General features: G+C 43.8%; 1 protein-coding gene across 1 annotated transcript in view; it reads left to right on the top strand.

Moving 5' to 3' along the window:
* The window catches only part of LOC124717092 (lysosomal-associated transmembrane protein 4B-like), a 233,836-nt gene that overhangs the window by 154,321 nt on the left and 59,172 nt on the right, over window positions 1–20,343 (top strand). Inside the window, exon 2 of the mRNA XM_047243797.1 lies at window positions 14,676–14,827. Within this exon, the coding sequence (XP_047099753.1) occupies window positions 14,744–14,827 (84 nt within the window). The 5' untranslated portion in view covers window positions 14,676–14,743. The remainder of the gene's footprint in view (window positions 1–14,675; window positions 14,828–20,343) is intronic.

The following is a 20,343-nucleotide window of genomic DNA, read 5'->3' on the forward strand; positions in this document are numbered from 1 at the left end:
CTTGCCCGCGAAAGGCAAAGGTCCCGAGTTCGAATCTCGGTCCGGCACACCGTTTTAATCTGCCAGGAAGTTTCATTTTTGACATTGTTTTCACATCTTCCGATATACCATTTTTGACTATTTTACGATGATTTCAAAACGAGTCTCGGCCCGAAGCTAGCCATCGAGCGAAATTTTGGACTAGTTTTTCGTTGTACCGAGTAACTGTTGTACTTTCGGATATTCTGCAAAAAAATGGTTCGATCGATGGTCTTGGTCAGAAAGCATTGATGCCAGTGGCTCTTGTGGCTGCGTCTGTTGTGATAATTTGACCGTTCCGCTTGCACAAAGTGATCCTGACGGTTCGTGTCGAAACCTCAAAAGCACTGTAGTGTTGACAAACATTGTTCATTGTACCCAAGTCGACCAGTACATCCGTGGCGTAATCGATTGTTGGCTCGTATCTGAACACAAAACATTCAGTTCGAATTGACACGTTTGGTCGCCTATTTTGTCGACGTTCCAAATTACACTGAAGAGCCAAAGAAACTGGTATAGGTATGCGTATTCAAATTCAGAGATATGTAAACAGGCAGAATACGACACTGCGCTCGGCAACACCTATATAAAACAACAAGCGACTGGCGCATTTGTTAGATCGGTTACTGCTGCTACAATGGCAGGTTATTAAGATTTGAGTTTGAACGTGATGCTGTAGTCGGCGCACGAGCGATGGGGCACAGTGTCTCCCAGGTATCGATGAAGTGGATATTTTCCTGTACGACCATTTCTCTAGTGTACCGTAAATATCAGGTTACGGTAAAACATCAAGTCTTCGATAGCGCTGCGGCCGAAAAAGATCCTGAGGGACGGAACCAACGGCGACTAAAGAGAATCGTTAACATGACAGAAGTGTAACCTTCCCGCAAATGACAGCAGATTTGAATGATGGGCCATCAACAAGTGTCAGCGTGCGAACCATTCATCGATATGGGCTTTCGGAGCCGAAGGCCCACTCATGTGCCCTTAATGACTGCACGACATAAAACTTTACACCTCGCCTGCGCCCACCAACACCGACATCGGACTGTTGATGACTGGAAACATGTTGCCTGGTCGGACGAGTCTCGTTTCAAATTGCATCGAGTGGATGGATGTGTACTGGTATGGAGACAACCTGATGAAGCCATGGACCCTGCTTGTCAGCAGGGCACTGTTCAAGCTGGGAAGGCTCAGTAGTGGAGTGGGGTTTCTGTAGTTGGAGTGATAGGGGATCCCTGATACGTCTAGATACGACTCTGACGGGTGACACGTAAGTAAGCATCCTGTGTCCATTCACGCCCATTGTGCATTTCTACGGACTTGGTCAATTCCAGCAGGACAATGCAACATGATACACGTCCAGAATTGCTACAGAGTGACTCCATGAACACTCTTCTGGGTTTAAGTACTTCCGATGGGCACCGAACTCCCCAGACATCAACACTATTGAGCATATTTGGGATACCTTGCAACGTTCCGATCAGAAGAAGTCTCCACCCGCTTGTACTCTTACGAATTTATGTACAGCCCTGCAGGGTTCATGGTGTCAGTTCCCTCTATCACTGCTGCAGACATAAGTCGAGTCCATGCCACGCCGTTTGCGGCACTACTTCGTGCTCGCGGAGGCCCTTCACGATATTAGGCAGGTGTACCACTTTCTTTGGCTCTTCAGTGTATTTCGTGCGTAAGCTCTAACTGAGCGAATCGTACTCGACTGCTCCACTGTGTTGTTCCAGAGCCGTCGTGGACAGCGCTCGAGAAATTCCTATTCGATTTGCCTCCAAACGTTGTCTACATTCTTCGTCAGTCTGGTTGACACCACTATTATGTAGTCGGCTTGCGTTGTACATGCGCCGACAGATATTTCGACGCCACATTGGTGACATTTTTTCCAAAGAAACAAACCATGAACTGAAACCAACTGAATGTTTGCAACACACCAAATTACCACGAACTGGAATCAATTGAGTCTTTGCAACACATCAAAGAAATGATCACCGCCGATAGCACATGTTTAGCCGTCTCTTTTGTCGACGTTCCAAATTATTTTGTGCGTAATCTCCAACTGAGCGACTCGAATTCGACTGTATACGCTGTTCCGAAGTCATAACGGATGCACCTGAGAAATTCGTACCCGATTTATCATCATTGACTCGCAAGTCGCCGATGTGGCGTCAGCTAAAAAGGACTTGCAATACGGCGGCCGAACTCCCCCGAATGGGGCGTCCCGGCCAACAATGCCATACAATCATTTCATTTCGTTTCATTTGTCTGCAAACGCTGTCTACGCTCATCGTTAAGTCTCATGTAGGCGGCCTGCGTTTCGCGTACGCCAACTGATATTTCGACGCTTCCCTGGTGGCATTTTTTTTTCAAAGAAATAAAGTACAAACTGAAATCAATTCAGTGTTCACATCACACCAAAGTACCGCTAACTGGCGTCAATTCAATCTTTGCAACACACCACAGATATGACTATCACCGGTTGTAACCGCTCAATGTCATTCAATACGATCACGACGACACCCCTCGATCGACGTTAACACTCGTGGTGTCACTCGCCTTCATACGAGGGTTGTTTTTTAAGTAAGGGCCGTTTTTATTTTTTAAAAAAGATACAAATACTTTTGTAAAAAAACTTTTATTTTCTGATTCTACACACTTTTACCTATTTTTATGGATAGTTGCCTTGTTTATTTAAGCACTTGTCATACAGTACAACTAAGTTTTTAATTCCCTCTTCAAAAAATTCAGCAGCCCGCTCCGACAGCCAAGAGTTCACGGCCGCTTTCACTTCATCGTCGTCATTGAAGCGCTGCCCGCCAAGATGGTGTTTCAGGTACCGGAAAAGGTGAAAATCGCTAGGAGCAAGGTCGGGGCTGTATGGTGCATGGTCCAAAACTTCCCAGCCAAAAGAATCAATCAAATGCCGAGTCTTTTGAGAGGTGTGAGGCCTAGCGTTATCGTGCAGGAGCAAAACTCCTTTTGTCAGCATGCCGCGCAATTATTTTTGAATTGCTCTGAAGAGCTTCTTTAGAGTTGCACAGAAGGCACCTGAGTTGATTGTCGTTCCTCGTGGCATGAAGTCCACTAGCAAAACAACGCGCCGGTCCCAGAACACAGTTGTCATAATCTTGCGCTTTGACAGCGTCTGTTTGGCTTTGACCTTGACGGGTGAGGTTGTGTGTCGCCATTCCATCGATTGTCGCTTGCTTTCGGGAGTGATATGGGATACCCATGTTTCATCTCCAGTGACAATTTGACTCAACATGTCATCCCCTTCTTCCTCGTAACGAATCAATAAGTCCAATGAAGTGCCAAATCTCTTCCCTTTGTGGTCCTCTGTGAGGAGTCTGGGTACCCACCGAGAACACAGTTTCTTAAAGTTTAGGTTTTCAGACACAATTTTGTACAAAACCGATCTCGAAACTTGTGGAAATTCCAAAGAAAGAGTGGAAATTGGGAATCTTCTGTCCTCACGAATCTTTGTTTCGACTGCAGCCACCAAATCATCAGTGATCACAGAGGGCCGGCCTGAGCGTTCTTCATCACGGACGTTTTGACGGCCATTTTTAAGCTCTCTAACCCATTGACGCACATTACCTTCACTCATTGCATTCGAGCCATAAACTTCCGTTAACTGACGATGAATGTTTGCAGCTGATAGGCTTCTCGCGGTCAAAAAACGTGTCACTGATCGTATCTCACACGCGGCCGGCGATTCAATAATCGTAAACATTATAAAGTAGCACAGCGATGCGTACACTTCAGCTACAGAGCTGCAACTTGCATCAGTGTGAACGGGAAGGATGCCGGCAAGTGGCGCGGTGGCTTGTTGCGGCGTCCGCGCGAACTACGGGACTATACGCGCGAACGGTCCGTACTTAAAAAACAACCCTCGTACATGGCGGTGGACGTTTGAAAATTCGTGACGCTAGCTCAATGGTCGTCAATTGATTTAAATGTATTTTCCGGCCGACTCTTAATTCAACTACTGCCACGGGGGTGAGGAGAAAGAACACATCCTGGTGGTACCAGCATTATGCGTATTTAGATGTCCGATTAATCTGAATGGTTTGCAATGTTCCAGCGATTCTATTCGAACTCTATGCTGATGTACCGACAAGGACTATTTTCGCAGATAAACATGCAAGTACGTAATGGATGTTCAGTTTCTCAATATAGTTCGTCGCACTTACACATTATACAATCCGCTGTAAGAACAATTTCATGCATTTACATTTTTGGTGTCCCACAATATTGGTTGGCTTAATATTATGACGATACGTTGCATACAACTTCCACAGATATTGTTTATCATGTAGTCAAGACTACGTAATGAAGCCAAAATCGTGGATAAAATTGAAATGTAGTTTGTTTATTAACACTTCTCTTTTCACTAATTAAATATGAAATATGAACTGAGATTGGAGGTGATGATCCTATCCTTCTTTTTTAGTATTTTAGGTCCCCGTTAATTAATATCTGGTAGTTAATAAGCGAACTATTTTTATGCTGGCGCGTTGTTTGTATCAGTTACCCCCGCAACCGTCCAAGGATAAGATTCTCTTAATGTTCCGCGCACACGCGTTTCAGCATTTTATAAAATGCAGAATTACGTAAACTATAGCTTCCCGTTGCGCACAACTTTCGTGGGTTCCACAACCGTAATAGTTTCCCAAGAGTATTTTTCCCAGCTAACACGAAGTTCGAATTATGTTGTCGGATTCATTCTCACTCCACCCGACAATAAACGTCTCTGATCACTTCGTCACAGGTAATGTATTTTAAACGTTAACGAATTTCGCAGTCGCATACCACTTTTTCATCGGCTAGACCGATCGCGATAACTGAAGGTAGAGAGCTCAATAATGTGTTACATGTTCTTTTATATGTATCAAAAAACAAACGCGCCCCTATATCTTTCTGTCCCGCTTGGTCTTTGCTACTTTGCTTTTTATTACTTTTCATTATATTGATTCTTAGTAATACTGTGCAGTTACTAAAGTTTCGTATTACTTTCCCCTTTTTAATTCTTCCAAAATAAAGTCTATTTATGCCCCAGTTTAATTAATATGATACTAATTGACACGCCTGTCCGCAAAGTACCGTTATACGGTATAACACTGTAATATCGCTTTAAATTGTATTCTTTTACGCAAAATATCACTATTCAATGCGGAGTATGTTGTTGATATGAAAACATGTGACAGCAGAACTGTCAAACCGACCGTCACGTTTCTTTCATCGAGATTTTTATACAGATATACCATCCACTTTTTCGTCTTTTCCAGTGGAGCATCCAACATTTTCTTTCGTACGAACCTTGTCCACACACACACACACACACACACACACACACACACACACACACACACACACACACACACACACACACACGCAAGCATACACACTAAATCAGACAAATCGCTCGACCCGTTCTCAAAATGATCTTTCAAACATGCGGCAATCGCTATGCAGGGTGTTACAAAAAGGTACGGCCAAACTTTCAGGAAACATTCCTCACATACAAATAAAGAAAAGATGTTATGTGGACATGTGTCCGGAAACGTTTAATTTCCATGTTAGAGCTCATTTTAGTTTCGTCAGTATGTACTGTACTTCCTAGACTCACCGCCAGTTGGCCCAATTGAAGGAAGGTAATGTTGACTTCGGTGCTTGTGTTGACATGCGACTCATTGCTCTGCAGTACCAGCATCAAGCACATCAGTACGTAGCATCAACAGGTTAGTGTTCATCACGAACATGGTTTTGCAGTCAGTGCAATGTTTACAAACGCGGAGTTGGCAGATGCCCATTTGATGTATGGATTAGCACGGGGCAATAGCCGTGGCGCGGTACGTTTGTATCGAGACAGAGTTCCAGAACGAAGGTGTCCCGACAGGAAGACGTTCGAAGCAATTGATCAGCGTCTTAGGGAGCACGTAACATTCCAGCCTATGACTCGCGACTGAGGAAGACCTAGAACGACGAGGACACCTGCAATGGACGAGGCAATTCTTCGTGCAGTTGACGATAACCCTAATGTCAGCGTCAGAGAAGTTGCTGCTGTACAAGGTAACGGTGACCACGTCACTGTATGGAGAGTGCTACGGGAGAACCAGTTGTTTCTGTACCATGTACAACGTGTGCAGGCACTATCAGCAGCTGATTGGCCTCCACAAGTACACTTCTGCGAATTGTTCATCCGACAATGTGTCAATCCTCATTTCAGTGCAAATGTTCTCTTTACGGATGAGGCTTCATTCCAACGTGATCAAATTGTAAATTTTCACAAAAAACATGTATGTGCTGACGAGAATCCGCACGCAATTGTGCAATCACGTCATCAACACAGATTTTCTGTGAACGTTTGGGCAGGCATTGTTGGTGATGTCTTGATTGGGCCCCATGTTCTTCCACTTACGTTCAATGGAGCACGTTATCATGTTTTCATACGGGATACTCTACCTGTGCTGCTAGAACATGTGCCTTTACAAGTACGACACAACATGTGGTTCATGCACGATGGAGCTCCTGCACATTTCAGTCGAAGTGTTCGTACGCTTCTCAACAACAGATTCGGTGACCGATGGATTAGTAGAGGCGGACCAATTCCATGGCCTCCACGCTCTCCTGACCTCAACCCTCTTGACTTTCATTTATGGGGGCATTTGAAAGCTCTTGCCTACGCAACCCCTGTACTAAATGTAGAGACTCTTCGTGCTCGCATTGTGGACGGCTGTGATACAATACTCCATTCTCCAGGGCTGCATCAGCGCATCAGGGATTCCATGCGACGGAGGGTGGATGCATGTATCCTCGCTATCGGGGGACATTTTGAACATTTCCTGTTAGAAAGTGTTTGAAGTCACGCTGGTACGTTCTGTTGCTGTGTGTTTCCATTCCACGATTAATGTGATTTGAGGAGAAGTAATAAAATGAGCTCTAACATGGAAAGTAAGCGTTTCCGGACAGATGTCCACGTAACATATTTTCTTTCTTTGTGTGTGAGGAATGTTTCCTGAAAGTTTGGCCGTATCTTTTTGTAACCCCCTGTATACGACATACACGCTATGAGATACGAGTCAGTATCTGGAGGCTAGCGCCGAGACGCTTGTTGGAAGGTAGCACCGACAGTCAATCCCAAAGGCGCCGAAGCTGGCGCAACGCCAGCTATTAACAGCACAAATTACTGTGCGCCAGCCGTGGAAATGCCAGCGACTTGTGGAAACCCAGCTGACCTCACTTTCCTCGGAGTCGCTGCAACTGCGGCGAAACCGCGGGCCGAGTCCGCTGTTGTTCAGCTGGAGAATTACTGCACAGGACTCCCTGATGCAAATCGTGTTGCAAGCCAGCACCTCTCGTATTTTTATAGCCAGGCCTGTACCATTAAATCTACTGCCGCCTCCGTGGCCAAAATACCGCATCAGAATTGACATATCTAGGGCTCATTTAACCCAGCGACAAGTGCGCAATCTACACGAGCAGAAACGTTATAAGCACTGGAAGCCATGAAATTGATTATCGTGTGGTGGCGTTGTGGGCTCATGGTGCAGTAAAGAAGGAGAACAAAACTGGTGATTAAAATTTCATGAGAAGATCCCGTCGCAACGAAAAACGCCTTTGTTTTAATGATTGCCACTATCATGTCTGTTCACTATCTCCCCTATTTCGCGGTAATACAAAACGAGCTGCCCTTCTATGAACTTTTTCGACGTAATTCGTCAGTCCCACCTGATGCGGATTCTACACAGCACATCAATACTCCAGGATGGGGCGGACAAGCGTGGTGTAAGCAGTCTCTTTAGTAGACCTGTTGCACCTGCTAAGTGCCCCACCAATGAATCGCAGTATTTGGTTTGCTCTACCCGCAACATTATCTATGTGATCGTTCCAATTTAGGTTATTTTTAATTTCTGCGGACTTCTTGTGAAGCTGTTGTTGTTGTTGTTGTTTTGGTCTTCAGTCCAGAGACTGGTTTGATGCAGCTCTCCATGCTACCCTATCCTGTGCAAGCTTCTTCGTCTCCCAGTATCTGCTGCAGCCTACATCCTTCTGAATCTGCTTAGTGTATTCATCTCTTGGTCTCCCTCTGCGATTTTTACCCTCGACACTGCCCTCCAATACTAAATTGGTCATCCCTTGATGCCTCAGAACATGTCTTACCAATCGATCCGTTCTTTTAGTCCAGTTGTGCCACAAATTTCTCTTCTCCCCAATCCTATTCAATACGTCGTCAGTAGTTATGCGATCTACCCATCTAATCTTCAGGATTGTTCTGTAGCACCACATTTCAAAAGCTTATATTCTCTTCTTGCCCAAACTATTTATCGTCCATGTTTCACTTACATACATGGCTACACTCCATACAAATACTTTCAGAAACGACTTCCTGACACTTAAATCTATACTCGATGTTAACAAATTTCTCTTTTTCAGAGACGCTTTCCTTGCCATTCCCAGTCTCCATTTTATATCCTCTCTGCTTCGACCATCATCAGTTATTTTGCTCCCCAACTAGCAAAACTCCTTTACTACTTTAAATGTCTCATTCCTAATCTAATTCCCTCAGCATCACCCGACTTAATTCGACTACACTCCATTATCATTGTTTTGCTTTTGTTGATGTTCATCTTATATCCTCCTTTCTATACACTGTCCATTCCGCCGGCCGAAGTGGCCGTGCGGTTAAAAGCGCTGCAGTCTGGAACCGCAAGACCGCTACGGTCGCAGGTTCGAATCCTGCCTCGGGCATGGATGTTTGTGATGTCCGTAGATTAGTTAGGTTTAACTAGCTCTAAGTTCTAGGGGACTAATGACCTCAGCAGTTGAGTCCCATAGTGCTCAGAGCCATTTGAACCATTTGCACTGTCCATTCCATTCAACTGCTCTTCAAAGTCCTTTGCTGTCTCTGACAGAATTACAATGTCATCGGCGAACCTCAAGTTTTTATTTCTTCTCCATGGATTTTAATACCTACTCCGAATTTTTCTTTTGTTTCCTTCATTGCTTGCTCAATATACAGATTGAATAACATCGGGGATAGGCTACAGCCCTGTCTCGCTCCCGTCCCAACCACTGCTTCCCTTTCGTGCCCTTCGACTCTTATGACTGCCATCTGGTTTCTGTACAAATTGTAAATAGCCTTTCGCTCCCTGTATTTTACCCCTGCCACCGCCTATTTGACAGTTAACCTGCGTAGCGGTGAGATGTTGCTACTGTAGCAAGAACGAATGGTGTAGTTGCAGTTTTTTTAAATATCACTAAATTCACGCTTATACTACAGGGATGAAGGTTTGAGCGGCGAGGCGAACCGACGCTTCATACAATGGACGGAGTTGCGAGAGAGGATTCAAGTTCCGACTGTGCATTTTCAGACCGCGCGCATCGCGACTGCGCTGGGCTGTAACGTCAACAGGCGATGTTATCGCCTTTTAGCAGGTCGACGCGTCCCTTCGTCCTCTACCGAGAGCGGCTTGCGAAATCTGGCCCTTAGGGGAGCGGCAGAGAGGAAAGCGCCAGTCAGAAACACAGGAGTTCCGGGAAACAATTAGACGCCGCTCTTTCCTTGTTCTCCACCTACGCCAGACTTTCAGAGCGCTGGCGTTTCTACTGAAATTGAAGACACTCTTTTGCATCTGCAAGCAGCGATGCGCGGCAGCGACTACGTTTAATATCTCTCAAGCATTGCAACGAGCAGAACACGTAAAATCCAACCTCAGAGTTTCCAGGAACTTCCTTCAGTGGAAGAGGAGTCAAAATAAGCGAATACGTGTCTCGCTTGATCCGTAGACACTCGACAAACCGATGGTCAGAGTTTTCGGAGTATTTTAGAGGTACTTACGTCTCTTATACCGCGCGATATCCTCAGACAAAATGGTTAGGTTCGCGGCTTTTTTTTAATTTTTCGTCCCGTGTTCGACACGAAATTATTAGTTTTATGACCGTACGACTTATCTTAGAAGAAAGATTAAGGAAGGTCAAGCCCACGTTTCTAGCATTTGTAGACTTAGAGAAAGCTTTTGACAATGTTGATTGGAATACTGTCTTTCAAATTCTGAAGGTGGCAGGGGTAAAATACAGGGAGCGAAAGGCTATTTACAATTTGTACAGAAAGCAAATGGCAGTTATAAGAGTCGAGGGACATGAAAGGGAAGCAGTGGTTGGGAAAGCAGTGAGACAGGGCTGTAGCCTATCCCCGATGTTATTCAATCTGTATATTGAGCAAGCAATAAAGGAAACAAAAGAAAAGTTCGGAGTAGGTATTAAAATCCATGAAGAAGAAATAAAAACTTTGAGGTTCGCCGATGACATTGTTATTCTGTCAGAGACAGGAAAGGACTTGGAAGAGCAGTTGCACGGAATGGACTGTGTCTTGAAAGGAGGATATAATATGAAGATCAACAAAAGCAAAACGAGGATAATGGAATGTAGTCGAATTAAGTCGGGTGATGCTGAGGGAATTAGATTAGGAAATGAGATGCTTAAAGTAGTAAAGGAGTTTTGCTATTTGGGGAGCAAAATAACTGATGATGGTCGATGTAGAGAGGATATAAAATGTAAACTGACAATGGCAAGGAAAGCGTTTCTGAAGAAGAGGTATTTGTTAACATCGAGTATAGATTTAAGTGTCAGGAAGTCGTTTCTGAAAGTAGTTGTATGGAGTGTAGCCATGTATGGAAGTGAAACATGGACGATAAGTAGTTTGGACAAGAAGAGAATAGAACCTTTCTAAATGTGGTGCTACAGAAGAATGCTGAAAATTAGATGGGTAGCTCACATAACTAATGAGGCGGTATTGAATAGAATTGGGGAGAAGAGGAGCTTGTGGCACAGCTTGACAAGAAGAAGGGAACGGTTGATAGGGCATATTCTGAGGCATCAAGGGATCACAAATTTAGCATTGGAGGGTAGCGTGGAGGGTAAAAACCGTAGAGGGAGACCAAGAGATGAATACACTAAGCAGATTCAGAAGGATGTAGGTTGCAGTAGTTACTGGGAGATGAAGAAGCTTGCACAGGATAGAGTAGCATAGAGAGCTGCATCAAACCAGTCTCAGGACTGAAGACCACAACAACAACAACAAACCAAATGTTATAGAGAAAGACAGAATCCACTTGAAAGTCTCTTCGAGTATGCTGCCGGATCCCAAAATCAACCCGATTCAACTGAGAACAGTTCCCAGCGGGACGCAGGAGCAGCGGCAACGCCGTTCTCCTGAAGTTTGCGAGCAAATGGATCGCCGAAATATTCAATCGAAATGATTTTAGGGTCCGGCAGCAAACCCGAAGGACCTTCCAAGGCGTACCACGCCGGGAAGCCCACGAAGTCACGTACAATCCACTTGCACGGAGTGTAGTGCAGCAAACTTGTTTTTTAACGTTGAAATTACACCTTGTGTGGTGTCACTACCAGACACCACACTTGCTAGGTGGTAGCCTTTAAATCTGCCGCGGTCCGTTAGTATACGTCGGACCCGCGTGTCGCCACTATAAGTGATTGCAGACCGAGCGCCGCCACACGGCAGGTCTAGTCTAGAGAGTCTCCCTAGCACTCGCCCCAGTTGTACAGCCGACTTTGCTAGCGATGGTTCACTGATTACATACGCTCTCATTTGCCGAGACGACCGTTTAGCATAGCCTTCAGCTACGTCATTTGCTACGACCTATCAAGGCGCCATATTCAGTTGCTACAATTACTATCTTCAAGAATGTATTCTGAGCAGGTAATATTGTGAATCATGTACCGTCAAGAGCGACGTTGACCATTAATGGATTAAAGTTAAGTATCAAACTAATTACGTCCGCTTTCTGAATTCTCATTCCTTGTCATGTTCCAGACCTCACGTCAGTATAGTTCTTCCCTCTTCACGCCAGCCTGCTTGAGCTAAAACGCGTGCATTTCGGCCTCCACTCGTAACACGGTGTTGGCTCTTCTGCTAACACAAAACTTTATGCAATGGACAATATCAAGCCCAATAAGTAATTAAATTACACGATATTGCAGTATTACTGGTTATATGTTTAGAATCCAAAATTTTGTAAGGTCTTCACATTATTTGAGGGACTGGCCATCTGAGCGCTCTTCATTTATGTTGTACAGCAAACATACATGTAATGCTGTACTAACCACATAACCGGTAATACTGTAATGTATTGTGTATTCTAATTATTGTGTTCAATATTGTTCATTGCGTAAAGTGTCAGGTGCTCAACATCTGTCCAAGTGGATTGTTCATTCGCTTACAGTGTTTGGTTACCTAAAAGAAATAGGGGACACCGCAGACGCTAGACAGTTGCTTCCTGAAAGAGGCCTCATAAACCAAAAATTATTTAGAAATAAACAAAAATCAGCATAATAAAAACAGTGCACTTGTTATTCAATCTTAAATATGGAATTGTTCCAGCAAGAAGCAACGGAAGAATACAATAATAAAAGTAAAAAATATAATAAAACTTAATTTTACTAGGTATAAACAAATTTCCCTTTTTTAGAATCACTTTTCTCGCTATTGACAGTCTGCGTTTTTTATCGTCTGTACTTCGACCATTGTTGCTCAAATACGAAAACTGATCTACTACTTTTAATGGCTCATTTGAGAATCTGATTCCATCGGCATCGCAAATTGGTAATTCGAATAAACATACCGGTACGTAGTAACCCAGACATAATATTGTCTTTCTTTGTTATATTGAAAGAAATACTGTGTTTCGTGTCGTGGAAGCAGGTAGCGGCATTTGGGAAATGTAGCGGCTGGCTTGAAAAAAATTGTTGATAGAAGAAGAAATCAACCGGGCAGCTCACAGTCTACAACGGACTTCGGACGGCAAGGTATTCGGCCTCGATTCTTCGTCCACGAAGGACGGTGCTGCCATCTGTTACGCAGTCGCCACAGCGCAGTGCCCTTGGCCTCGCAAGCCGCTCTCTTCGTAAGTGGACGCTGGCACGAATGTCGACCTCGTATACACTACCGGCCATTAAAACTGCTACACCAAGAAGAAATGCACATGATAAACGGGTATTAATTGGACAAATATATTATACTAGAACTGACGTGTGATTACATTTTCACGCAATTTGGGTGCATAGATCCTGGGAAATCAGTACCCAGAACAACCACCTCTGGCCGTAATAACGGCCTTGATACACCTGGGCATTGAGTCAGAGCTTGGATGACGTGAACAGGTACAGCTGCCCATGCAGCTTCAACACGATACCACAGTTCATCAACAGTAGTGACTGGCGAATTGTGACGAGCCAGTTGCTCGGCCACCATTGACCAGACGTTTTCAATTGGTGGGAGATCTGGAGGATGTGCTGGCCTGGGCAGCAGTTGAACATTTTCTGTATCCAGAAAGGCCCGCACAGGACCTGTAACATGTGGTCGTACATTATCCTGCTCAGATGTAGGGTTTCGCAGGGATCGAATGAAGGGTATAGCCACGGGTCGTAACACATCTGACATGTAACGCCCACTGTTCAAGGTACCGTCAATGCGAACAAGAGGTGACCGAGACGTGTAACCAATGGCACCCCATACCATCACGCCGGGTGATACGCCAATATGGCGATGACGAATATACGCCTCCAATGTGCGTTCACCGCGATGTCGCCAAACACGGATGCGACTCTCATGATGCTGGAAACGAAACTTGGATTCATCCGAAAAAATGACGTTTTGCCATCGTGCACCCAGGTTCGTCGTTGAGTACATCATCGCAGGCGCTCCTGTGTGTGGTGCAGCGTCAAGGGCAACCGCAGCCGTGGTCTCCGAGCTGATAGTCCATGCTGCTGCAAACGTCGTCGAACTGTTCGTGCAGATAGTTGTTGTCTTTCTAACGTCCCCATCTGTTGACTCAGGGATCGAGACGTGGCTGCACGATCCGTTAGAGCCATGCGGGTAAGATGCCTGTCATCCCGACTGCTAGTGATACGAGGCCGTTGGGATCCAGCACGGCGTCCCGTATTGCCCTCCTGAACCGACCGATTCCATATTCTGCTAACAGTCATTGGATCTCGAGCAACGCGAGCAGCAATGTCGCGATACGATAAACCTCAATCGCGATAGGCTACAATCCGACCTTTATTAAAGTCGAAAACGTGATGGTACGCATTTGTCCTCCTTACACGAGGCATCACAACAACTTTTGCCGGCCGGTGTGGCCGAGCGGTTCTAGGCGCTTCAGTTTGGAACCGCGCGACCGCTACGGTCACTGGTTCGAATCCTGCCTCGGGCATGGATGTGTGTGATGTCCTTAGGTTAGTTAGGTTTAAGTAGTTCTAAGTTCTAGGGGACTAATAACCTCAGAAGTTGAGTCCCATAGTGCTCAGAACCATTTGAACCATTTTTTTTTCTAGGCGACTGATGACCGCAGATGTTAAGTCCCATAGTGCTTCGAGTCGTTCGAACGATTTTGTGATGACATCAATGCAGCTGGACTTTGTAAATAGTCCAAATAACTGCACTGCGAACCCGTGCGCATTTCAAAAGTCAGATGTCTTCTAATTGCTGACTGCCTTCACTGCAATGAAAAACGAGAGCAGCACCTAATGAACGATCAGTGTAGACACTAAAATAAATGGGGCCGTTATTCTCTGTAGTTGATCACTATCAGGTGCAATTTACGTGACCCTTCTGTTTTTTGTTTCAGAGTCAGCGAGCACAGAGGCGCCGAGGACACAGAAATTATCGTGGGAGAGTCACTGACAACGAACCAAGATGTCTACTGGTGTGCTGTTTAAGAGCTGCTGCTGCGGCTGCACGCTAAAGACGGGCACCATACTCATAGCCCTCTGGTACCAGGTGAGCATAACCTTCTAGAACCAAGCAAACACCACATCCTTATACGATATTGCAGTGCATTCTGATTACGGTGCAAAGTCCGTTTGGACGCATGTGCATGTCCCACTTGCGATATGCGGGAAATCCTGATTCGAGTCTCGGCCCGGCACAAATTGTCATTGTCATCGCTTTCTACAGCTGATAGTAGTCATTATTAGCAATTGCGAATTCATTTGATGTGCATCATCCTTGTAATCCAATGTAACCGGACTAGCACAGCATCCTCAGAGTCGTACGATCCACCGACGGAAAAAAAATCGCAACAGTGAAAAATTATTAATGTAGATTAACGAAATTTCGGGAATACATTTGTCTAGATAACATATTTAAGTGATTAATACTGCAGGATCACTGTCAATGCAAGCGCAAGATAAGCTGAGGTGTCAGGTCAGAGGGGTGTTCTGAACACAATTCCGACACAAAGCAGCTCAATAGGCTGTGGAGTGGAAGGGGTAGACTAGCAATAGAACAGTGCATCACCATTGACTAGACACTCATTTATTGAGCACATAAGTCAGGTATTACCCAAAAGAAACAATCAGTACAAATTACTAAATAATATTCTTTTCCTTTAAGTCACTCAAACATTTAAACAGGCAAATAGCAATCATTTAACTGAAAGCCTTTTAAGAAAGCAAGACTAGAAAATTTGAATGATGAGTGAAAATCATATTTAAATAGGCTCTGATCGAGCACATATTTTAAAACGAAATACTTCCTTTAAGGAACCAGCGATGAAAATTACATAGTCCTCAACAACCATATTACATCCAAGACATTTAAGATTAAACAGTAATATATAACATCAGAGAGCTGCAGTCCCAAGTTTTAAGCAGCACGTTTCAGATGGACTGCACTGCAACAGTACAGAACAAGTCCCTCAGAGGATCTCCCCACACAGGAAGTTATTGCCGCAATCGACAAAATATCAGCATCATTCCATGTACAGACCTAAAACAACTAAAAGCTCTCTTAAGTTTGGTGCAGTTAATTCCCTTTCAACATAACATACATCACAAGTCTAGCCCTAGGACGGCACCGACACCCCGCAATGTAGCACGCGAAAAACTACACCGATGCACTCGTCACGTATCCTTACAAAATCCAATAACAGAGAGGCGGCTCCCCAATAGCGGAACATTTAACTACGCGCAGCGTGCGGGTTTGCGGGATGCTGATCTCGCCCTTAACCTCAACACCAGTTCAAATACCAGTCAGCCTACAGTCTTGAACCACCATACACATTCCTTCAGTTACTGCATAGAAAGCCAATGTGATAGGCAAACAGACCAACATATAATTAAAGCTTAAGCAATTTCCTTACCAGACGACCCTTATGAATAGTGAGCACACCCACAGTCAAAAGACAAACAACGCCAATCATAAGGACAGTAGCACATAAGCAAGTAGCAATGGTAACTTCTGCTTGGATTGGCTACAAATCAGCGCGTGATTTAACACACCAGAGAACAGTCTTTACTACATAACCATCAATACAATAGCAAATTATTCACACATGTACTCCCCCACAATTTCGATTCGCAAAGCCATAGACAAAACGTGGAGAACGTACCACTTAGACCAACATAATGGTGCTCCCTCAGTTACCCCAAATAACTGATTCCCTTAGTTGCACAGCAAAGGACCAGACCTAATGAAACCACCACAGTTTTCACCTCTAAATTGTCATAATACAAGTGAGACTCAATCACAAATGTAATTTTACATCACCACTTCCTGTATAGTCAATACAAGCGCCTGATTTTCACCCGTTTATAACGGCGGGCAGCAACATCGTACGGAAAAGAGCGTAGACACAAGCTCTTACCAATTCTCTTCTCCCGAAAGCAGCCACCCAACTCTGGGGAACCACTGGGACATCCAATGCAAAATCGTTACTCCTTCACACAAATGACAGGACATCCGCTTCCCGCTGCTTGCTACGGCGCCTTTCGTTCAGAGCCAACTTGTATATCTCCATGCGATAGGTCCGGTCCCACACTCGCTGCGTCAACCCGACAGCCGTCTCCCACCACGTCCCGGAGCACACCCCCCACAGGACCTCGCCTCGTTACTCCTCGCGTAGGCTCCAGAGGGCGCTGCTTACCGCCCTGACCGTGGCAGGAAACATAAACCACCAGAGTGGCACTATCGATATGAGCCGCCACGGCTCATAAGCTATAGCAAAAGTGAAATGCTGGTACATTAATAACCGGTGTAACCGCCAGAATGTTGAATGCGAACGTGCAAGCACTATGTTGTACTTTTGCCGGATGTCAGTTTCTGTGATGGAGTTCCTTGCCTCTTGCACTTGGTTGTCAGTACACGGACGGTTAATCCTGCCGATAGTTCTTCCGGGTTGTATGGCCGTGGTCCATGCAACTCTTCTATCCCTGACGTTTTGTCCAAAGCTACGTTGGTCATCTTCGGAGGTGCTCCTCGTTGTGCTGAGTCTTGCCGACTGACGAGCCGGACGTCGAAGAACGGCCTAAACACCGTGGAAAGTGGGCGTGGTCTGGATTTCACGTGACAGCAGAGATAAACCATGTCATGGATAAAATATAACTATCGATCATAGTACGTCAAAGATATAAACTTCTCATCGATCCTGTAGTGCCACTGTCCATATATCGCTGAGTTTCATGGCTTCTTCAATCTGTTAAAATTATCCCCAAGTTTATATATTTCGATGGCTTTTCTATATAGCCGTGGATAATAGTTCGTCATAGTGCATAAAACCTCAGTTTCCGAAAATTTCACTGCGTGATCACCCGACTGTAGAGCATTTTCCCCCACAGCTGACTTGTCTGTTTTCCCTAGTCGGCAAAGACTTTTGTGTTCCTTCAACCGTGTATTCACACTTCTATTTGTAGTTCCAATGTAGACCCTACCACATGTACACGGAATCTACATTGGAACTATCATCATAGCCTTCAGTTACTGTGTGAGTGCGCCATCCTTATGGTCTTCTGATACCACGTTGTCACGTCTGTTCTATGTCGTGGTAAGAATGTAGCAGTTCTTGCAGTTACGAGTTCAACCATACTGTCACACCTAAGGAAAGATCTTTAATAGAACATGTCAAGGGTTCCCATATTATTTTTTACTAAACTCAGGACATTTTCAAAGTGATGCACTAAAATACGTGACACATGAGTAGGAATCAGGATGCGACTGAATTGCAGTCAATATGGACTTAATAATAATTAATTTCACATAATGTGCCTGATGAGAGTTCAACAGCGGTATTGCGTGCACAGTGTTGATGTAAATATAAACAAAATTTGATACATTGTTCTTTGAAGATGATGAGTGTACAGATACTTGACAAGTATTTTTAATGATGTGCATTTGCTCTAGAAGTTTATTTTTTTCGTGTTTCAAATTGTAGAAGACCGTACAAGAAAAGGTAACAAATGTGGTTTTTATCATTACCAGCGCTTTTACGATTTCTAACTTGTGTCTGGTTTTTTTTTCACCTGGCCACAAATCAATCATTACTGAATCATTCTTTCGATAGAACGTGGAGTAGCTAGTGGAAATTCAATCAAGCTTCTAATATGTTTTAGATACACTCGCTTATTTTGAAAATGGGGAAGAAATCTCTTGACATTTTTCACTGACCCTGGCATTTGATTTCATATTCTAGTCCATCACTTGGCCTTCACAGTGTTTGTTTACACAACAGTACTCTTCAAACCGTGCTCCCTAAACTAAAGTGAAGCTCATAGCACCGATCTGACAAAACTGTACAGTTCTTGAACACTCCAACTGGTGTTTTATTCAGAACGACTCCCTCCACTGGCTCAAGAGATTGCGGAAATGGTCACACCAAGACGAACATATCCAGTGCAGGCATCGCAGAAATCTGCGCTGGTGCAGTTAAACTGACCACGAGTCACTAAGCGCTCACTTTTCAACTCACGTAACTGCTGTTTTACTGCAGACATCGAAAATTTTTCGGATTTCTAATTTGTTGAGCAACGTATTTATCTTATCTGCAACTTCATTTATAGTTCCAATTTTTTTCGGCGCACAGAGTACTGTTGGAGAAAATTGTCAACTGGCTTGAAAAGGAACCGAGGGGTGACTAAGAAGAACGAATTTTTGAAAAGAATCTTTAGGGTGATAGGACACTTGTCAAGGGACAGGAAGGAAGATTTTAATGCTTGGAAAACATCAGATAACCATCTAGTTTTACGGTGACCTAGAAGTTTCTTGTATTCTTCTTCAGCGAACTCACAATATGATTTTATCTCAACAAGTGCAGCATACATATAGAAATATTTGTAGGCTTCTCAAATTATGAGCTCTGTGTCAATGCTTAAGTCGTCTGCGCCAGTTTGGACAATGTACACAATGTCACTGGGACATCACGTATCTGTTAAATTTTTTCACTCTTTTTCTTGCAATTTAAATTGAGTATTGTTTTTAGCTTTCGTTTCCTTTCCTCAATAATTCGTATTTATGTTGTCAACCGAAACTGCTGCAATCTTTCTCTCGAGATCGAACTTTTCTAACATCTCAAGAGACATAAGGAGTGAAATGCTCTGCAGTTTCAGCACGGAAGTTTAACAACGCTCTCTATGATTAGATGAGAAATTCCGCCTTATGCAAGACACCTAAGGAGATTTGTTTTACCCAGACATGTTCCAGCACTTATTGTGCTATCTTCGGTGGGTTACTTTATTTCCTATCCGTAAAATTGTGATTACATATTAACGTTTAGAGAATACATTTGTTCCAAAATATTTACATTTGTGAATGAAGTGATTGTTGTCAAATGGCATACATGGTTTATTTACAGTTCACAGTTTATATATGTATTACTGGTCTGATGCATTGAATATTGTCTATTACAAAATGTCTAAAGTTCTGCTTTTATAGCTTATTGGGAAAAATGATTGCTGTATGCATTAATTTACATACCTTACATGAAGGTATTGAATGTTTATGTTGGTAACTGTGAGTCTGCTAAACAATCTACAATTTGTCATCTGCAAACAGCAAAACGTATTTTTGTATTAGTGTAATACAAAAATACGTTTTGCTGTTTGCAGATGACAAGTTGTGGATTGTGTAGCAGGCTCACAGTTACCAACATAAACATTCAATAACTTCACGTAAAACCAGAACTTTAGACATACTGTAATAAACAACATACGATGCATCGGCCCAGTAATACATATCTCAACTGTGAACGGTAAACAAATCATGTATAACATTTCACAGCAGTCACTTCATTCACAAATGTAAATATTTTGAACCAAATGTTTTCTCTAAACGTTGATATGTGATAACAATTTTACGGAAAGGAAATACCGTAACCCACTGAAGATGGCACAAAAAGTGCTGAAACATGTCTGGGTGAAACAAAACTCCACAGGTGTCTTGCATAAGGCTGAATTCCTCATCCAGTTTTATTAGCAAACACGGAAATAAGAGGAACTGCAACACCACTAGATGATAATCTCTCT

This window comes from Schistocerca piceifrons, chromosome 9 (genome assembly GCF_021461385.2).
Source record: "Schistocerca piceifrons isolate TAMUIC-IGC-003096 chromosome 9, iqSchPice1.1, whole genome shotgun sequence".
In the NCBI taxonomy this organism is placed as follows: Eukaryota; Metazoa; Arthropoda; class Insecta; order Orthoptera; family Acrididae; genus Schistocerca; species Schistocerca piceifrons.